We start from the raw sequence: 18090 nt of genomic DNA, 5'->3' as shown, positions 1-18090 counted from the left end.
TCCTCTGGTCCTATCAGGTGGCCAAGTAGGTGGGCCAAGCTTTATCTCCTGGGCTCCTCCCTGCTCCTGCCTGGAGTACCATCCGGTGGTATCTGATTCCCTAAAGCCTGCATGCCCTGAGCCTTGCCTAAGCTGCCTTGGGGCCTAGGGACAGTCGTGGCAGGTAGGAGTGCTGTCACCATGGAGGCTGGGCTATCTTCCTTGGTGTTGAGATGCTATCTTCCTTGGTGTTGCTGCTACCTCTGTCCGCTGCTGGGTTTTGGCACCACAGCCTTGGTGCTGAGCTCCCTGTGCCCTTCTGTAGGCCCTGACACGCCGGCAGTGCCACCAGCAGGAGGCGATCTGGGAGCTGCTGCACACAGAGGCTACCTACATCCGGAAACTGAAAGTGATCACAGATGTGAGTCCCATCCCACCCCTGCCACAGGCACTTGGGCAGAGCCAGCCTCCCAGAGGGCCAGCCAAGGGGACAATCCTGAGGGGTGTGGTCGCAGAGACCTCCTGGTCCTGGGAGGCAGTGATGCCTGTGCTAGGGGCAGAGGACCAGGCCATGGGCCTGTCATGTGGCTCTGTCCATGCTAGGAGCAGGGGTGGACAGGTTCTGTGGGTGGCTGTGAGCAGTCGTGGTCCCTCCTGCAGGATTCTGTGGTGCACCTGTCAGCCCTTCCCTGCCTCCAGCCCCCGGTGGGCAAGAGAAGCTCAGAGACAAGCCAGGGCACAGGGCAGCCCAGGCAGGGTGGCTCTGCCTTTGCTGGCCCCTGTCACTTTTTGTACAGGCTGGAGACCCTGGCAGGTGCCAGGGAAGTTTCCTGGGGGGCTGGATGTATCTGCTCTAAACTATGCTCTCTGCTTATTTGTGCAGCTCTTCCTCTGCTGCCTGCTGAGCCTGCAGGACTTGGGGCTGCTGTGTGAGGTAAGGGCTTGGCAGAGACAGGACAATGGACAAGGGCTGCTGGCCACAGAGTGTTTCTTGGGCCTGAGCCTGGGGCTCTCAACAGCCTGCACCACAGGCCACTTCAGGAAAATGTGTGCCCCTTAACCAGCCCTTCCCTCCATCCACACAGTGCAGTGTCACAGGGACATGGGAGGTGTGTCACAAGAAGTGGGGTTCCCACCTCCTACTCCCACTGCTGAGGGGCAGGACTTAGGCTTGGACCCCTGGGATAAACACCAGAAGCTCAGCTTCTGGGACCAATGGAGAGCCCCACAGAGCATGTGGTGAGACCCCCATCCCCCAGGGCATGTCCTTATTCTGAGGCAGCACAGCCTATGCCAACTCCAAGCATGTCTCATGGTCTGCCGGAGAAGCTAAGGGAAGGAGGCAAGCATGGTCCCCTGCCCTGTGGGCCGGCATACAGGGAGTTCCCAGCTGCAGTGCATGACCCTGCCAGGCCCCCTTGGGCTGATCCTGGCCTTACTCTGGGTTGACCCTGCTGCCATGCCTTGCCTTCCCTGCAGGTAGAAGCTGAGCGCCTGTTCAGCAACATCCAGGAGATCATCCAGCTGCACTGTTCGCTGTGGGACAGTGTGATGTTCCCTGTGCTGGAGAAGGCCCGTAGGACCAGGGCACTGCTGGACCCTGTGGACTTCCTGAAGGGGTTCAAAGCGGTAGGTGGGGTGCCTGTGCTGGGGGCTCAGGTGGGGAGTTCTGTGCACCCACTGAATGGTCTGTCTTGCCGTGCAGTTTGGCACTCTCTTCCAGCCCTACATCCGATACTGCATGGAGGAGGAGGGCTGCCTGGAGTACATGCGCATGCTGCTGAGAGACAGCGACCTCTTCCGGGTCTATGTAACAGTAAGTCCTGAGATGGGATGGGGCAGGGGTGATGCCAGGACCCCCCACAGCCTAGCCCTGCTGACCCTGTCCCTGTGTTTTCAGTGGGCAGAGAAGCACAAGCAGTGCAACCGCCTAAAGCTCAGTGACATGCTGGTGAAGCCGCACCAGCGCCTCACCAAGTACCCACTCCTGCTTAAGTCAGTGCTGAAGAAGACAGATGATGCCTGCGCCAGGGATGCCATCATCACTATGGTAATCTGTCAGGGGATGCCTGGACACCAGGGGGGCTGGGAGGAAAATGGCCCCAGTTTTGCTTGGACAGCATGTACCCAGGCATTGCTGTCTGCATGCCGCTGTGCCAGGCTGGGGCACCCTGTGCCTTGCCTGAGGACACAGCTGCTTATGGCAGGTGCTGCACAGGGAATTGTCCCCAGCTTCTGCAGCAGGAGTCAGTTGTGCTTAGGGGGACTGGCACCCTGGCAGAGGCTGTGAGTCAAGCCTGTTGGTCTCTGCTCTGAGTGCTCCCCCCATTGCAGATCACCTCAGTGGAGCAGTTCATCAACCATGTGAACTCACGGATGCGGCAGCGGCAGGAGCAGCAGCGGCTGGCTGCCATCATCAGCCGCATTGACGCCTACGAGGTGGTGGAGAGCAGCACAGATGAGGTGGACAAGGTAGGCTGGGGCTGAAGCTGGCCAGGGCTAGGTGTGCCCTGCGCACCACACACTGACTGCCTCTCTGCTCTGCCCTGCAGCTCCTGAAGGAGTTCCTGCGCCTGGATCTGACAGCTCCCATCCCAGGCGCCTCCCCTGAGGATACACGGCAGCTCCTCCTGGAGGGCAGCCTGAAGATGAAGGAAGGTAAAGACAGCAAGGTAAGGGACACCACCAGAGCAGGAGCCCCTTGTAGCTAGCCTTGGACTTATCAGTATCTTGGCTCTGTGGTTAAGCCACTATCTCCCTGGCTTCTCTCTTGGATGCTGTGGGCTTGAGACAGAAGCTTCTGGGTGGGTGGCAGTGTGCCCCTGGGAGGTGCAGCCCAACTGAGGTCAATGGTGTGATACTGCCCAGGGGTGTCCCCTAGGTTGAGGAGTCCCTGACTCCCAGTTGTACTGCTACACAGTCCCATGGCCTATGGCTCTTGCCCCCAGATGGATGTGTACTGCTTCCTCTTCACGGACCTCTTTCTCATCACTAAGCCAGTGAAGAAGGTTGAGCGCACCAAGGTCGTCCGGCAGCCCCTGCTGGTGGACAGGATTGTCTGCCGGGAGCTCAAGGACCCTGGTGAGGAGCATATGGGTCTGAGGGCTGGGGTGGGCATGGGGTCTTGCACTGCTCTCTCATCTTTGAGGTTTTTCTCCTGGCCCAGCAGAGCCAACCTGCCTTGCCTTAGTTGGGAGAGGCCACCTGAGGACTCCCCTCTCTCCTTCCCCCTGCCCTGCCAGCTGGGACTCTTCCATTGCCATCCTGGGCACAGAGGCCTGACCTCTTGATGATGCTAGCTTTAAGGGCAGAGGAAAGAGTCCCATCATGCCACCATGCCCAATGTGGGCTGTTGCCAGCTGGACTCACCCTCGCCCATGCCCTCTGGGTGCTGCATGGCCTGTTCTCCTTCACCATCAGTTCTGGCCCAGTGCAATGGAGTTTGGCATTTGGGGGCCTGAACCTACCTCCATACTACCTAGGCCTGCCCTAGAGCTGTGTTCACCCTGCAGCAGGCTCTGCTGTCTGTCCAGCCTGGCCTGGGGATACAGGCATCCCCCTGGCCAGGCAGCATATCCCTGGCCTGGCTTGCACTGGTAAGGCAGTGCCTCTGCTGCAGGTCCCTGGGGGAGCCCCTTGCTAATGCCTGGCTTCTGCCTGCTTGTGCCCCTGGCAGGCTCCTTCCTCCTGATCTATCTCAATGAGTTTCGGAGTGCTGTGGGTGCCTACACCTTCCAGGCCAGCGGGCAGTCCCTGTGCCGTGGATGGACTGATGCACTTTACAATGCCCAGGTAATCCCTGGAGCCTCCAGCAAGGTCTGTGCCTCAAGGCAGTGGTGCCTGCTCTGGTGGAGGGGGACAACAGTGGAGTTATGCATAGGCTGGGTACCCATGGAAACATGCACAGCATGGTGTGTGCCCATGGCACATGCATGGGGGCAGAGTCTCCATGGCAGTAGGGGTGAGCTGTGTGCCTTGGTGTGGCAAGGCCACTAACCTCTCTGCTAGCTCTGGGTGATAAGCTGCTGTCTTGGGACAGGACACTCAAGCAGGCTATAGCCAAACAGGCTGGTCCTGACGGTGGGTCATGGGGGCATGCCACAGTGTGCAGCGTGTCCATGTTAAAGGCTGTTCTGTCTGCCTGCAGAACTTGCTGCAGCAGCTGCGTGTCCAGGAGCACCAGCGCAGCCAGCAACAGCAGCTGCAGAGCCTGCAGGAGGAGGAGGACGGGGAGAGCGGGGCCTCGGCTGCCAGCTCGCCTACCATCCTGCGCAAGAGCAGCAACAGTCTTGACTCCCAGCAGTGGTATGGCCCAGCCCACCCACATATGCCCCCATGGTACAGCCCAGTGCTCCCACACACCCCCAGGACCGTAGGCCCGTTTGGGTGGGGTAGAGATGGGGAACTTGACCCCAGTGATGTAGCTGCAGTGACCAGCCAGTGGGTAGTACACCCCCGGAGCTGGAGCCACCTGCTGCTGGAATGGCCCCAGATACTTACAGACTGGGATCCTCCCCACCACGGGCTGCCTCCCCTCACTGTCCACTCATGCCCCTACCTGGTCCTGCTGTCTGCAGCATCTCACTGCCAGCCCCATACCCTGCCCAGGCTTCCCATACCTTCAGCTCCTTCCTGACAGCCTCTCTCCCTCTCAGCCCCTCTGATAGCTCCACAGAGACCATCTCGGTGGTGGTGGTGGATGCCAGCGGGGAGCTCTCCTCCCCAGACTTCGAGGTGGGGCCATTCAGCTCACCATCAGACGAGACCTCCATAAGTACCACTGCCTCGTCTACCACACCCACCCGGGAACTCCTCAATGGGAGTGAGGAGCCTGCCAACGCCCTCCCCATCCCTGGCACCCACAGCAGCCTGGCACTGGAGACTGGCAGCACCTGGTCAGCATCCATGGATAGTGCCTATGGCACCTTGTCGCCTGCCTCCCTGCAGGAGTTGGGGGAGGTGCAGCCACCGGGGCCAGCAGGGGAAGACTCACAGCGCATCTCGCCCAAGCTGCGCCGCCGGACACCCGTGCAGCTCCTGCCCTGCTGTGTCCGTGTGCTCAAATCCAAGTCAGAGGCCAGCCTCTTGCAGCTCTTTGCAGCCTCCCCACTTGGCCCAGAGGCCTCCCTCATCCAGAGCAAGAGCCTCTCCGACCTGTGCGCAGCTCCATCTTCATCTCCAGGGCGAGTGGTGTTCCTGGCTGACTCGGTTGTGGGCGTCCCAGCCGGCTGCCTGAGGACTAGTGGGTTGGATGGCAAATGCATGGGAGCCCCACTGGACAGCAGCAGCCTGCAGGGCAGCCGGGCAAGTGGCCTGAGTGCCTGCAGCAGCAGCAGCGGTGGCAGCTCTGCCTCGGAGCTCTCGGAGCCTGAGGAGCCTGTGTTCCACCAGGGTGGGGCCTGCCCCGCAGCAACGCCCCCGGCTGAGCCTCTGCCCACTGACGTCCCCTGCCGGGCACTCAGCACCTCCCTGACAGAGTGTTGCCCAGAAGAGCTGCCCACTGCCCGCCGGACACTCTCAGACCCGCAGGCGGCCCAGCACCGCAAGCTGACGTTGGCGCAACTCCACAGGCTCCGGACCACACTGCTTCTGAACTCCACGCTGACTGCCTCGTAAGTGCTACAAGCCAAGCTTCCAGCTCCCCAGCTGCCTCTGGGTAGAGCCTGCTGATGCCAGGAACCGGGGGGACTGGGCTGTCACAGGTGCCCAGGTCACCCTGCAGGGCATTGGCAGGGGAGCACCAAGGCTTCTTACAGCCTCCTTGCAGTTGGAGCTTGCCTCCTAGCTCAGCAGTCTGGAGATCATCTCCGTGCAGTAAAGAGGAGATAATGGTGTTGGGGGAGGGCTCTGGGACAGTGAGGGTAGCATGTGTAACTGGCCATGGGCCTGCAGAGCACCCACCAACAGGCTGCTAAGAGCTTCTCTTTCTGTGTCTTACAGGGAGGTCTGAGCCAACGGGAGGAGCGTGACGCCAGCACCACCTGTTCCACCTCTCCATGAAGATGTAGCATCATGCCCAGGGTGGCGGGAGCTCTAGCTGGCCTTTGCCCTGTCTACATGTGTGCATGCCTGTGCCTGCACATGGTGAGCAGGGACTAGGCTGCGTGGGTGTGCATGCATGCGGTTGCACATGCACCAGGTCTGTGTGCCAGGATGGCATGAGTGCGTGTGTACACCCAGGGCGGGCTTGTACTGGGAGCATGCACACATAGGAACAGTGAGCTAGTGGAGCTGTGACTGAGTGCCTCTCGAAGGAGGATGCCTGGGCAGGGCAGATGGCCTCCCCAGGACTCCAGCCAGCACGAAACTGGTCCCTTGCACTTGGCATCCTCAAGAGTTGCCTGCCCCTTTCTGAACTGTGGGGTAGGCATTAGGCAGAGGGTGTAACTTACCTGCCCCACTGCTTTGCGTGGACCAGTTACCAGCCAGACATAGGACAGCCCTGCCCACTGGGCCACCTGCCTGGCTGTAGCTGGGAGAGACACAAGTGAAACATTGTGCGCGGAACAGGCACACCAAGGCTGGGCAGAGCCCTGCCCAGACCCTGTGATAGGAGGGCACTGCTGAACTCTGAGTGACACCCTTGCCATCAGCTCCTCTTGTCCTGGGCTCTGCGGTGCTCGATGGCAGGTTATTCACATGCTAGCTTCCTGCACTGGGGACAAGGCTGCCCTGGCACCCCTCACATCATCCTGGCAGGACACAGCAGGCCCAGCAGCTGCCCCACAGCCTGCGGTCCTGCCCATCTGGGACCCAGGGCAGCCGATCATTTGTCCCTTGCTCTCCAGAGTCAACCTGGGGGCACTGGGCCCAGTGCACTTTACCTGCTTTCCCTGCAGAGGGGCTGACCCCATAAAGGTCAGTTTGGCTGACTTCAGGTCGCTGTCTCTCAGCAGCAAGCGCATGGTGTGTGTCTAACATGCCAGCAGGAGTCTAGAGCCAAAGCCAGGGTGACCATAGGAGCCCCCAGAGTCCAGGCAGCTGCTGCTCCATGACCCCTAACCGGTCTGCTTGGTCCTGGATAGCCTCCCCAGTGTTTTACCCCTGTGGGCACCAGGCGCCCTGCTTTGTATCCCTTTTGGGACACTGGGCGGGATCTATTGGGCGTCAGCTCTGTGGAGTCACTCTTGAGATATAGGGACGGGATCAGTATGTTGGCAGTAGGTGCAGAGGGCAGAGGGCTGTGGTGGGCAGGCCCTGGGCTGGCAAGCACAGTGCTGCATTCACAGCACCCACGATGGCCAGGTGCCTCTCAAGGCCACAGTGGGCAGGAAGTTGGCAGGCTTTAACTGCTGGCAGTGTTGGGCCATGAGGGCAGCAGGGTGAGGCTGGGAATGCCCCAGAGAAAAGAGAAGACTGAGGAGCAGGGGGCTGCTGCTTGCCCAGACCTGGCTCAGCTGGGGTGGGGCATGTTCCTTGCTCACTGCTGCAGCTTCATTTGCTGGGGTGAGGCTGGGGGCTCACGCACTCTTGAGGGAACCAGTGACTGTGGAGGAGACCAGCCACTCCTCTTCTAACAGGCATATCCCACTGACAACAGGACAGGCTGCTGAAAAGAGGTGCCTGGGGAATGGCTGGATGGAGCAGCATGGGGGCAGGACTGGCAGGCATGGCCCCTGTGGTCTGGCCCCGTGGGGGTGCTGCCGAGGAAGAAAGCAGGGTGTGCCTGGCAGGAAGCTCTAGGCCATGTTCCTGAGCTGCATATTTATTCATCTTGGAGTGGGTTTTCCAGAGCTGTGTCCTGGCAGGGGGGGATGTGGGGCCTGGCCACTCCCTCTGTGCTTCTTGGGCCGGGGCCAGGGAGGAGTGAGGGTGGGGGGGACAGGGAGTGTGGTGCTCTGGGTTTTCAGAGCTGTCCAGTATTGTCCTCTAACACTAACCTCTACACTGCACCTACTCCCTGCTGCACATCCCACCTGTGCAGTATTTAACAGGTGAAGCATTAAACATAGCTGAGCGCACACTTCCACTGTCCGCCTGTCCTTCTGACTTGGGGGTGGCTTGTTGGCTTCACAGCTGCTCTGGCATCTCGCACTTAATGCCAGGCTAAGGCAAGGGCGGGGTCTTTGGGGCTGGCAGGGGTGAAGGAGAGCCACTGGATGCTGTTCTCCCCCTCATAGTCCTGGACAGCAATGGGGGCAAGAATATCCACCCTGTGATGCCCTGATGAGTCCCTGACAGGGGCAAGTCCTGGGGCATGTTTAGAGCCTTCCTCCCAGTCCTTGCTGTCTGGGGTCTCGGGGAACCCCAGGGACTTCCAGGGGTGCAGAACAGGGCCTCCACCCCCCTGCAGTCCAGGCCTGCTGTTTTGGGGCAGCCCAGATTGGTGTGTGAAGCAGCCCCATATCCTGGATGCTGCCACCCCCTGACACAGTGCACTTGCTGTGGTGGTTTTACCTGGAAGGAGAAGCTGTGAGCAAGCAGTTGCGGGTTTCCCCAGGAAGAAAGAAGAAGGTCTGGGGGGTGATGCTTGCTTCTCCCCACATCACATCCGGTGGAAGCCTGTGCCTCCTGTGGCAGGAGAGGCTGTGGTACCCAGTGACTGGGGGCTTCCTGCAAGCAGGGCCCTGCCCTCTGCCAGAAAGCTCCTGTGTATCTCCCCCACAGGGCATGACGTGGCTTGGGGCAGTTGATGAAACAAAGCCGCCACAGAACAGCTGATCTGGAGTGTTAAGTGCCTCTCAGGCCTCCTCCAGCCCAGGGCACCCCCAGGCTCTCACCCTGCAGCCAGGAATATGGTGCTGGGGCCCAACTATGGCCTGCTCCGGCAGATGCTCTTTTACGAGTCCTGGCCAGCAAGAATGGCTCTGGCTCCTAAAGGGGCTCAGCTACATGCAGGGTGTGTGCTCTCTGTGTGTGTGTGTGTGTGTCCACAGGTGTGCATGCCTGCCTGCCTGCCTGCGTGTGTCTATGTGCGTATCTGCATGCATCTGTGCATGCATGTCTGTCTGTGTGTGAATATCCGTGTGTCTACATATAGGTGCATGTCTGCTTCCTGCAGGAGCAAGGAGTTTCAGCCACACAGCTTGCCTGAAGCCCCTCCCTTGGCCCTGGTGAGGGCAGGTGCCCAGGCTTGGCCCAGCCACATGCTTGGACTCCTGGACAGGAGGTGGAGCACATGAGCAGTGTGCAAAAGCGCAGTGAGCCATGCCATGTCCATGGGGCTGTTCAGATGGCCTCTGCTCAGGCTGCCCTGGAGCCAGCGCTGGAGATGTGTGCACGTGCTGCTCTTTGCTAAAAAGAGACAGACAGCATCAGCAACAACATCTGTACAGGGAGTGGTGCCAGAGCAGCCCCTTCCCATAGCCCTGGGGGCAGGGGCCATGGTGCCTGCACTGTGGCTCTCGGCATTACTGCTGGGTGTCCTGTCCCAAGCTTGGCCTGGAGTCAGGAGCCTTCAAGCGGGCAGAGTCTAATTGCCTCCTTGGTCCCTCGGTGCCTCCCAGTTCCAAAGGCAGGAACACCCCCAAGGGCTGTGTGCAGGCGTTCTCCCACCAGAGCTGGACCTGAGGGATGACGAACTGTGGTCACTGGCCTGAGGTGGGAGAGTTGTGAAGGGACCAAGAGGGGACCAGACTGCTGCCCACAGGGGCCTGGCTCCCAGGAAGGGAGGTGTGGGGGGGTACCCAAACCACAGAGGGATTCCAGGCACCCTGAGTGCTGCCCTGTGCCAGTGGGCACCCTGCCAGGCAGTTCCCCTGCGCACGCAGCCCCAGGATGCTGTCGTGGGTTTCACACCCTGGGACTCATTTCCAAACATGTATTTCCTCTGCTGTGGTGTGTGTAAAAGACTCTGTGGGCAGGGCTCGTGTTCACTCACCTCCTGTCACAGCACACAGGCTGCTAGCAAGAACATGGGCTGCCTGCTTGCCTGTCACTCTGGTGCCAGGCCATGACCCCCTCGGCTTGCTGGCCACCCCACAACAGACTTTCTCTCTGCGTTGCCCTGTTATGACCAGCCCAGATCGGGCTCAAGAATGAAGAGCTGGTCCTTGACGGTAGCCTGGGTGAGTACTGTGTGGGCTTGCAGTCAAGCTGGAAGTGGCAGGGACCCAGGGCCTGAAGGTGGAGGGGCTGGCAGGCTGCTATGCTGTCTGCTCTTCTATTTCCTACAGTCCCAACTTCTATTTCTCCTGCTTCTCCTCACTGGCTCAGGGATGGGGGAGCCAATAATAATGTCTCAGTCCCTGCCTGAGAACTGGAGCTCTCTGGCTGCTGCCGGGAAAGGAGCTGGGCTTGTGGGTGGAGGCATCAGGTCAGACTCAGAGGCTTTCCAGGAAAGAGCTGACAGCTGTGAGCACAAGTAGGCAGGTGTTTGAACCACCCACCTATCTTGATCATCCAAACCTTGTATATGTCGGGATCCCTTGGCTCTGGGCTCAAATGCAGCTACCTCTGGGGTAGAACTTGGTGGCTTTTTAACAGTGTGCAGCAGCACAGCAGTCCTGCATCCAGGGACCTAGTGAAAGGTGCAGGAGCCAGAGCAAAGCTGTCTGAGGCTACATTACAGACTGCAGGCTCCAGCCCCTGTGCAGATGAATAGCAACACAACTTATGCCCCAGGAGGAATCAAGGTCACGCGCTGTGGCTGCTAGGGGAAAGCCCAGCTTCCAGTTCCCGGCGTCCTGGGGTTGGGGCTTGGGCTATGGTACCAAGAAACTGCAGAATCAAGGTCACAATCACTGTGGGTGGCTGTGCTACCTCCAGCTGGCAGGCAGTGCTAGAAGGAGGCAGCTGACAGAGCTGCTTGTGCGCTGCAGACCGGGCTGGTTTCCCACTGTGCAGAGGTGCAGCAGGAAGTGGGCTCACTTCCTTACATAAAGCAGACCTCTGAGGGTGTCAGTGCTGTTCCAGTGGTAAGGCTGTGCCATGCTGGGACAGGGTCAGGGCTGGCATCACCTCCTGCTCACAGGGCTGGCATCACCTCCTGGCACAGGTCTCTGCGGGGACAACACTGGCTGGCTGAGCTGGTTGGGGGCAGGCTGTGGGCGGTGTGTGGCCCCCAGCCCCTAAGGGGTGGAGGAAAGCTGCAGGTGGCCCCATTCAGGGGTGCATAGGCTGCTTTGGATGAAGTGGTGCTAGGTCAAGGGGCTTGTCTGGCCTGTGGTTCAGGGGGACACTTGATGCCTGGAGGATCTGACCCCTGTGTACCTGGCCTTGGAAACCACTTGAGGGGACAGTGCTGGCCAGGCATGCTGCCTGCAGCAGGGGGGTGATGGAGACACACCAGCCCTGCCAGCACTCAGAGCCTTGTTTTATGTGGGGGCCCCAGGGAGGAGCAGGACTGCCTGACATGAGGCTGGCAACAATGGCAGTGGCCTCCACGACCTGGTCAGGGATGGTCTTGCCCTCCGTGTGCAAGGTTGGGGGGAGAGGTGCAGGGCTATGAGCAGCAATGCTGGGTTCAGCTGCCTAACACTGGGGCAGGCTGGAGGCTCCCCCCATCACACAGCCCTGGACAGAGCTAGGAAGTGGCTTGGCTGGGGGCTGCATGGGGATGGGGGTCAGACAGCCCCGTCCATGGCTGGTCACCTGCCACCTCAGGGCATGAGGCAGCAGGGTGCTGGAAGAGCAGGAGCCAGCACTGGTGTGAGGCGATGGGGGCAGGGAGCCAGGCTGCAGGGCAAGGGAGAAGTTGGGCCTCCCTGGCTTGCAGGGAACTCACCATGCACCCAATGGCAGAGACAGGGCCCAGGGGGCTTGCTGTATTAAGCTCTGCTGGTGCCATTGGCATCATGCTACAGCGCCTGGGCGGTGGGAGGACGGTGCTGACTCAGCTGTGCCACAAGCAGGCGGAGGGATGGGAGGAGTCTGGGCTGCCCACAAAGGCCCTGATCCGATCACAGAGCTATGCAAATGGGTGAATGCCTGGATGGTTTCCAGCTCAGCCATGGAGGGTGTGATAGAAAATGATGCAGCCCTTTAATCAGGCAATCTTGGCTGGAAAAGCCACCCACAGCGCTGGAATCCCCAGGACCCGCCCCCCCACCCCAGCACCAGCCCAGGACCCTGGAGTGCCGGCATAGTGCCCCTTTGCAGGCTCAGCCACCTTCCCCAGGGAAGGCCAGGGCCACTGTGCCAGACAGCATCCCTGCTGCCATGCTGGCAGGGCCCAGGCCCTGGCCCCCAGCGCTGCCACGAGGTGCAGGTCAGGATTGGGGGTGGAAGGAACGACAGGGTGGTGGCATTGCCCAGGCAGGCCCTGTGCTCCACCAAGCTAAGTGTGGGACCAGTTCCCTCCTTCTGAGACGTGAAAGGCCAGTTTTGTTGCATCCTTGGGGAAGCTGTGACATAGATGGGAATGTACAGTGCCTCAGGCCAAGGGGTTGAGTAGGGACCAGCCCCACTGTCTGAGACCCCACTGTTGTCCCCCTCCACTCCTACCAGATGGCCCAGCCGAGGGTGTTGGCCCCAGAAGCCCCCGCAAGTGGCTGAGCTGCCATGACCTACTTGGGGCATGCGTCAGCAGTGCGATACCATCAACCAGCATGTGTTCTGGGCACGGCTTCCTCCTTGGGAGGAAATCGCTGCCTCCAAGCCCAGACACCAACCACAGAGATAAAAGACCGGGGAATAAGTATATGCTGTGTTAACTCTCCATGGTCTGGCCTGCTACACACACGCACCTGCCTGTTGCCCCACCCAGCCCTCCCCCTGCTCACGCTGATATGGGGGCAGGGGCCATGGGGGTAGCCTGGGGGTGGAGGAGCAGGGCTGGTAGAAGGTGTTGGCAGAGGGTTGGGGTGTCTCAGTCACTGAGGCTTGTCCTGTGCAGCTGGTAGTGAGGAGCCCAGAGCGCTCCACACCAAGTGCGACCTGGTCTGGCTGTGGGGCTTGGAGCTGAGCTGGCTGGTGGGCACTGAGGTCTTTTGGCTGCTACCCTTAGCTGTTGCCCCTTTAGCCACCCAAGGGGAGTATGCTTGCTGGGTTTGGTGCCCTGCTCATTGCCTAATCAGGGCAGGGTGCTGTAGGGTCTGGGAATGCCCAGATGGGCAGGGCAGGATACACAGCGGGGCCAGGGGCTGGGGACTGCCTGCTGAGGTCCCTGGGGCTGGAGGTGCCTGGGGCTGACTTGGCAGCAGGGCTGTGAGGTGGGAACTGCCATGAGGATGTGTTGACAGGCTCGGGGTCTCACCCTGCTGTTCTGGGGCTGCCCCCATTGCCCCAGCTATGGCTGCTGCCTGCAGTACAGCCAGGCTGTGACTCCACTGGGGCAGCGGCAGGGTGGGGTAGCACCTCATGGCTGGCTGGGGGCACCTGCAGGAGAGGGTGCCCAGCCCTGCTCCATGCCCAGCACAGCACGAGCCCCACGTGCTGCAGGGCAGAATCATGGCTTCCTTTTTTCCGAGCAGCCCGCAGTTCTTGGGAAGGTGGGGAGTAGTGGTGCCACTTCCAGGAACTGCTGTGCCGACTCGGCACATGCAGCAGGCTCCTTGGCCCACACCACCAGCCGCCCCTTACCAGCAAGCAGGGGAGTGTCCCTGACTGCGGTCACATGTCCCCGACAGCATTTCCCTGCAGCATCAGGCAAGCCGGGGCCCTCTGCTCACATGCTGTGGTGGGTGAGGAGCACTGCTGGCACGCATGAGGACATATGCTGTGGGGGCATTCCCAGTGCAGGGCTGTGCACCCAGGCCAGCCTATGAAGGATGCCCCAGGCCCAGGGGGACAGGCACAGGCTGGGCAGGGCGAGGCAGGGTCCAGCTATGCAGTGGGCCAGGCCCGGGCCAGGCAACCTGGTGTTGTGCCCAGGGACTTGATAAGCAGACCTGCCCTTAGGGCTTCAGAGAACCTCCCCCCTACTCCCCCCCAGTACCTGTCCTCATTTCCCGGCATCACAGCAGCAGTGCCACCTGGTGGGCAGCTGGATCCCTGGTGCTGGGACTGCCCCTCCCTGCTCCTGCCCTGACCCCTTCTCTCTGCTCCCAGGTTTGTCTGACTGCGCTCCTTGTGGTGACAGGCAGCAGGTCTGAGCCCCCAGGCCACAGGTGGCCTCATGCTTATGAGCACCGTGACAAGTTGAGGAGGGAGAGGAGCCCACTGGAGCAGGCTTCTAAGCTCTCTTGCCCAGCTGGTCAGTTGCAGCCTCGAGGCACCCAGCACTGCTGCCAGATGTGCCCACCAGGTGAGGCTTTCTACTCACAGGGACCTGAGGGGTCTGGGAGGGCTGCAGCACCTTGCTTTGTGCCAGCTACCTGAGGGGTATGGGGGCTGCAGCCGTGATGGAGCTGGGCTGCAGAATCATCCTGTCGGGCAGCAGGGGACTCAGGGAGAGTGCGCAAGGGGTTTGCCCAAGATCCCACGGGAAGGACCCCAGGCATCCAGACACCCAGGCCAGGGCTTTAACCACTGCAAGTGGCCTCCCCTGAACATAAAAAGGGGTGGAGGTGGGAGCAGAGGCTGGATCCAGCCCAGTGGAGGCAGAGCAGTGCTGGGCTCTGAAATCCTTAGCTGGGGAATCCCTGCTCCCTGAGCAGGCCTGGCCAGGCTCTGGGCTTGCCTGCTGGACCCTGCCTGTAAACCAGCTGGGGTCCAGTAGCACACTGCCAGCTGTTGCTGTTTGCATAGGGACATTCATGGAGTCCCCCTGTGCCCACGCCGGTGAGAAGCCCACCTGCAGGCACTGCCCCACTGGCACCTTCCTCTCTGCCTGCAACACCATGCTTGAGTGCCACGCCTGCTCCGAGTGCGATGCCCAAGGTAGGAGGCTGCCTGAGCAAAGGCACTGGCCAGGCTGGGAGAGCAGCCAGGCCAGGCCCCTGTGCTGGTGGGTGGTGGCATGTGGGGACATGTGCTACCCTGCTTGCCGGGCACGGCCCCCTCCCTGCCCCTGCCCTGCCCCTGCCCCTGCCCCTGCCCTATGCACTAAGCCTGCTGGCATTCAGTTTCCCAGGTTGTGCTGAAGAACTGCACGGCCACCAGTGATGTGGTGTGTGGCTGCCGGCCGGGCTACTTCCAGCGTTGCAGCCAGCCTTCCTGTGAGGACTTCACCTGCACACAGTGTCGCCAGTGCCGGGGCAGATCCACTCGCCGCAACTGTGAGTACCTTAGCTGCCCGAGTGCCCACACTATCTCCTGGCCTTCCCTGCTGCCCTCCTGGCTGTGCTGTTGGAGTATCACTGCCGGCAGTGAACCCAGCAGCACTGCATCAGAAGCAGCAGCAGCAGGAGCAGCCACTCCTGGCATGCGGCAAGTGTGTTGCCACAGCCCTGCTGTGTGACAAAACGCTCCTTCTGCCATGGCCCTGGCCTGGCTCAGCTAGCAGGTGGTAACAGATGCCGTTGCTTTCAGGTTCATCCAGGGAGGACACACAGTGTGGGGACTGCCAGCCTGGCTTCTTCCTGGAGGGCAGCGAGTGCCAGCCCTGTGCCAGGTAAATCCCAGGCTCTTGTCCTGCTTCCTGCTCCAATACCTAGGTAGCTTGCTCCATTCCCCGCCTCATGCACCAGCTGGCAGGACACTGTTCCAGGGGCTGAGAGTACTTTAGCCTCCTGTGATGCATTCATCCCCTTCATGGAGGCAGGGGCTGGGCTGGCCTTGGTGACCCCCTGTGTCTGAGCAGGCATGGGGCAGGTGTTTGCATGCCTGTGCATCTGTGTGTGCGTATGCTGGTGGGAGGGTCCCTGTGGGCTGGTGTACTTTCCCCCTGCCCAGGCCATGCCATGGAGCAGGCATGCCCTCAGGCCAAGTGGGGAGCTGCCCACAATGCTTGCCTTCACCATTTTTTTTCCAGCAAGGGCCTCGAGTGGTGTGGTGACAGCTGTGAGAAGACATGCGGCAACCCCAACATGCCTACAGGTATGTGGGGTATGGAGACCAGGGGTAGGGAGGTGCCTAGGCCTCATTGGAGCTCACGGGCCCCAAACATGCCCTAAGGTGCCATGGGGTATAAGACCAGCAGTCTCCTTGCAGGAAGTCTGGGCAGAACAGCTCCTGCCTCCATCTGCAGCCAGGTGCATGAGGACTGGCCCAGCACAGGGGCAGTCCCATGGTCTGGGGCATAAAGCAGGCAGCTGGCCCTTCTGGACACCCTTTCCCATGGCTCATTGCAGGAACCGGTTTGGAGTACCTCTTCCTGTGCCTCATTGGGCCCCTCCTCCTGGGAGCTCTTGTCGCCTACCACAAGAGGAGGCAGCTTAGCCAGGACACCTCGAGCACTGGTAACCCTCCCATGCTGAGCCAGCAGCCTCCCTTTGGGACTGAGCTCTGGAGCTGGCCAGGTGACCATGCCCAAGGGCAGGGCATGGTTGTTCATCCACTGACTTCTGCTTCTTTCCCCAATAGATGAGGCTGCAGTTCGAGACTTGATGCTGCAGAAGGTGAGAGTCCATGGCAGCCCGGGCCCTGCCCCTTCCTGCCTTGCCCATGCATGGTGTGGGTATGTGGCCACCCAAGGCCAACCAGCGGGTTCCTTGCTGCGCACCCCTGCCATGCCCTGCCCCATAGGTCTCATAGGGCTCCTTGGCTCCAGCCTTGCCTCCCAGCCCCTGCCCTTCCGGCCAGTGAGGAAACTCTGCTGTTCCTCCTGTCTCCCCCTGGCTAGTAGTGGCTCTCAACCCCAGGTGTTTCTAAGTGTCAGGACTGGCCTCTTTGTGGTCACGGCTTTCTTCAGACAGGCTGCTCTCTCCTGCCCCAGGCTGAGCCGCCGTGTTTGCCTGATGCCACAGCCCCAAGGCTGGAGTCCCAGAACCTGCTCCAGCCGAACCTAACAGAGTCACTGCAGATGAATGGTGCTGCCTGGGCCGCTAGCGCCTCCTGCAGCTTGTCCTCCAAGGAGCCCCGCCAGGATGCACCAAGTAAGCAGTGCCCTCACATCCCCTGCATGGCCCACACCTCTCCCTGCTGCCTGATGGATGGTCTGCGCACTGACCCCACCTGCTGTCCCTCAGGCCCCCCACGTGCCAATGTGCTGCAGCAGGGCAGCCAGCTGTATGAGATCATTGATACGGTACCTGTGCGGCGCTGGAAGGAGTTCATGCGGGTGCTGGAGCTGCGGGATGCTGAGATTGAAGTGGTGGAGATGGAGTTCACCCATGTCCGGGACCAGCAGTACGAGATGCTGAAGCGCTGGTGCCAGCAGCGGCAAGCCACGCCCAATGCCGTCATCCGTGCCCTGGAGCGCATGGAGCTGTCTGGCTGTGCTGAGGAGCTCCGGCATCGGCTTCAGTGCTGCTCGTGAGCCAGTGCCCAGCCCATCACCCTTAAGTGACAGAGCCAGCCTTGACGTGAGGGCTTGGGGAGCACATAGATAGAAAGGACTTGCCTTCCTGGCATTAGCTGGACCAGGAGGCCCTGGCTTCCCCTCGCAGCAGGTGTTGGTGCTCTGCACTGTGTTGTGAAAAAGGCTCAGGCACAGCCAAGCCTGTGGCAGCCCCTCAACACTGCAAGGGCAAGAGGCATCCAAGGAAGCACAGCATAGCCTGCTCCCTGCCCTGGTCTTCCTAGAGACTTCAGCTCCAACTCTATAAACACTAGGACCACAGGAACCCAGACCCTGCTTATTTGCCCCCTGGACACAATGTTCCCTGGGGCCTCAGGGCTCACACACACCTGTGCTAGCTACCTTGGCATTTTGGCCTAAGCTATGCCAGTGAACCCTTGGGCATGCTCAGCTAGCTGCACAGGGCCTGGTTCAGCACGGGGGCTTTGCCCCAGGTGCTCCCATCACCGACAGAGGCAAATGTGCCTCACTGCTAGCGATGAAGCACAGGCAGGGTGAGTTTCCCAGTCATGGGGGTGTTTGATGAGAGCTCCATCTGCCACAGGCCACTCAGGAGGTTGCTGCAGGGTGGGAGAGACCTATGGCTCTCCCATATTGCTGGAAGTGGTGCTCAGGCTGTGCGGAGGGGTGGGCAAGTGGGTGCTGTGTACCAGTAAGTATTGTTACTTATCCTCTGTAGACATTTTATGTCAGTTATTTGTGTTGGCTCTGCCCAGCAGTAGCAGGGCAGGGCTGGTGTGTTCTCAGCCATCAGTATGATGGGACTGGACTGCAGTTCTCTGCTGGGGACTCCCTGCCTCACCCTGGGGATGGGACAGCTGTTGGCTTTATTTATATGCTTTGTGTTGCTGAATGATCAGAGCTGGGATACTTCCGTGGAAGCCAGGGGC

At 60.6% G+C, this 18090-nt stretch overlaps 2 protein-coding genes across 10 annotated transcripts in view; both read left to right on the top strand.

The window, feature by feature from the left end:
* The window catches only part of PLEKHG5 (pleckstrin homology and RhoGEF domain containing G5), a 78954-nt gene extending 71170 nt beyond the window's left edge, over positions 1 to 7784 (top strand). For all 9 annotated transcript variants that reach the window (XM_090023683.1, XM_090023682.1, XM_090023690.1 and 6 more), the window contains 12 exons: positions 305 to 400; positions 863 to 913; positions 1459 to 1608; positions 1685 to 1795; positions 1880 to 2029; positions 2314 to 2451; positions 2532 to 2651; positions 2928 to 3060; positions 3656 to 3771; positions 4127 to 4284; positions 4635 to 5591; positions 5920 to 7784. In XM_090023683.1, the coding sequence (XP_089879809.1) occupies positions 305 to 400; positions 863 to 913; positions 1459 to 1608; positions 1685 to 1795; positions 1880 to 2029; positions 2314 to 2451; positions 2532 to 2651; positions 2928 to 3060; positions 3656 to 3771; positions 4127 to 4284; positions 4635 to 5591; positions 5920 to 5929 (2190 nt within the window). In that variant the 3' untranslated portion in view covers positions 5930 to 7784. The remainder of the gene's footprint in view (positions 1 to 304; positions 401 to 862; positions 914 to 1458; positions 1609 to 1684; positions 1796 to 1879; positions 2030 to 2313; positions 2452 to 2531; positions 2652 to 2927; positions 3061 to 3655; positions 3772 to 4126; positions 4285 to 4634; positions 5592 to 5919) is intronic.
* Positions 7781 to 18090, top strand: TNFRSF25 (TNF receptor superfamily member 25). Its single transcript, XM_090023693.1, has 10 exons — positions 7781 to 9986; positions 13909 to 14104; positions 14548 to 14679; positions 14865 to 15017; positions 15271 to 15352; positions 15713 to 15777; positions 16032 to 16139; positions 16264 to 16298; positions 16616 to 16775; positions 16869 to 18090. The coding sequence occupies exons 1-10, from the start codon at positions 9957 to 9959 to the stop codon at positions 17156 to 17158; spliced, it is 1251 nt and encodes a 416-aa protein (XP_089879819.1). The 5' UTR covers positions 7781 to 9956; the 3' UTR covers positions 17159 to 18090.

Source organism: Crocodylus siamensis, chromosome 12 (genome assembly GCF_052110815.1).
Source record: "Crocodylus siamensis isolate JL-2025a chromosome 12, ASM5211081v1, whole genome shotgun sequence".
Lineage (NCBI taxonomy): Eukaryota > Metazoa > Chordata > Crocodylia > Crocodylidae > Crocodylus > Crocodylus siamensis.
This window is presented reverse-complemented; position numbering and strand designations above follow the sequence as displayed.

Coding starts and splice junctions, on each gene's coding strand:
- TNFRSF25 (XM_090023693.1), top strand. CDS start 9,957: ATGAAGAGCTGGTCCTTGACGGTAGCCTGG. Junction 9,987..13,908: donor GGTCCTTGACGGTAGCCTGG/GTGAGTACTGTG, acceptor CTCTGCTCCCAG/GTTTGTCTGACTGCGCTCCT. Junction 14,105..14,547: donor CTGCCAGATGTGCCCACCAG/GTGAGGCTTTCT, acceptor CTGTTTGCATAG/GGACATTCATGGAGTCCCCC.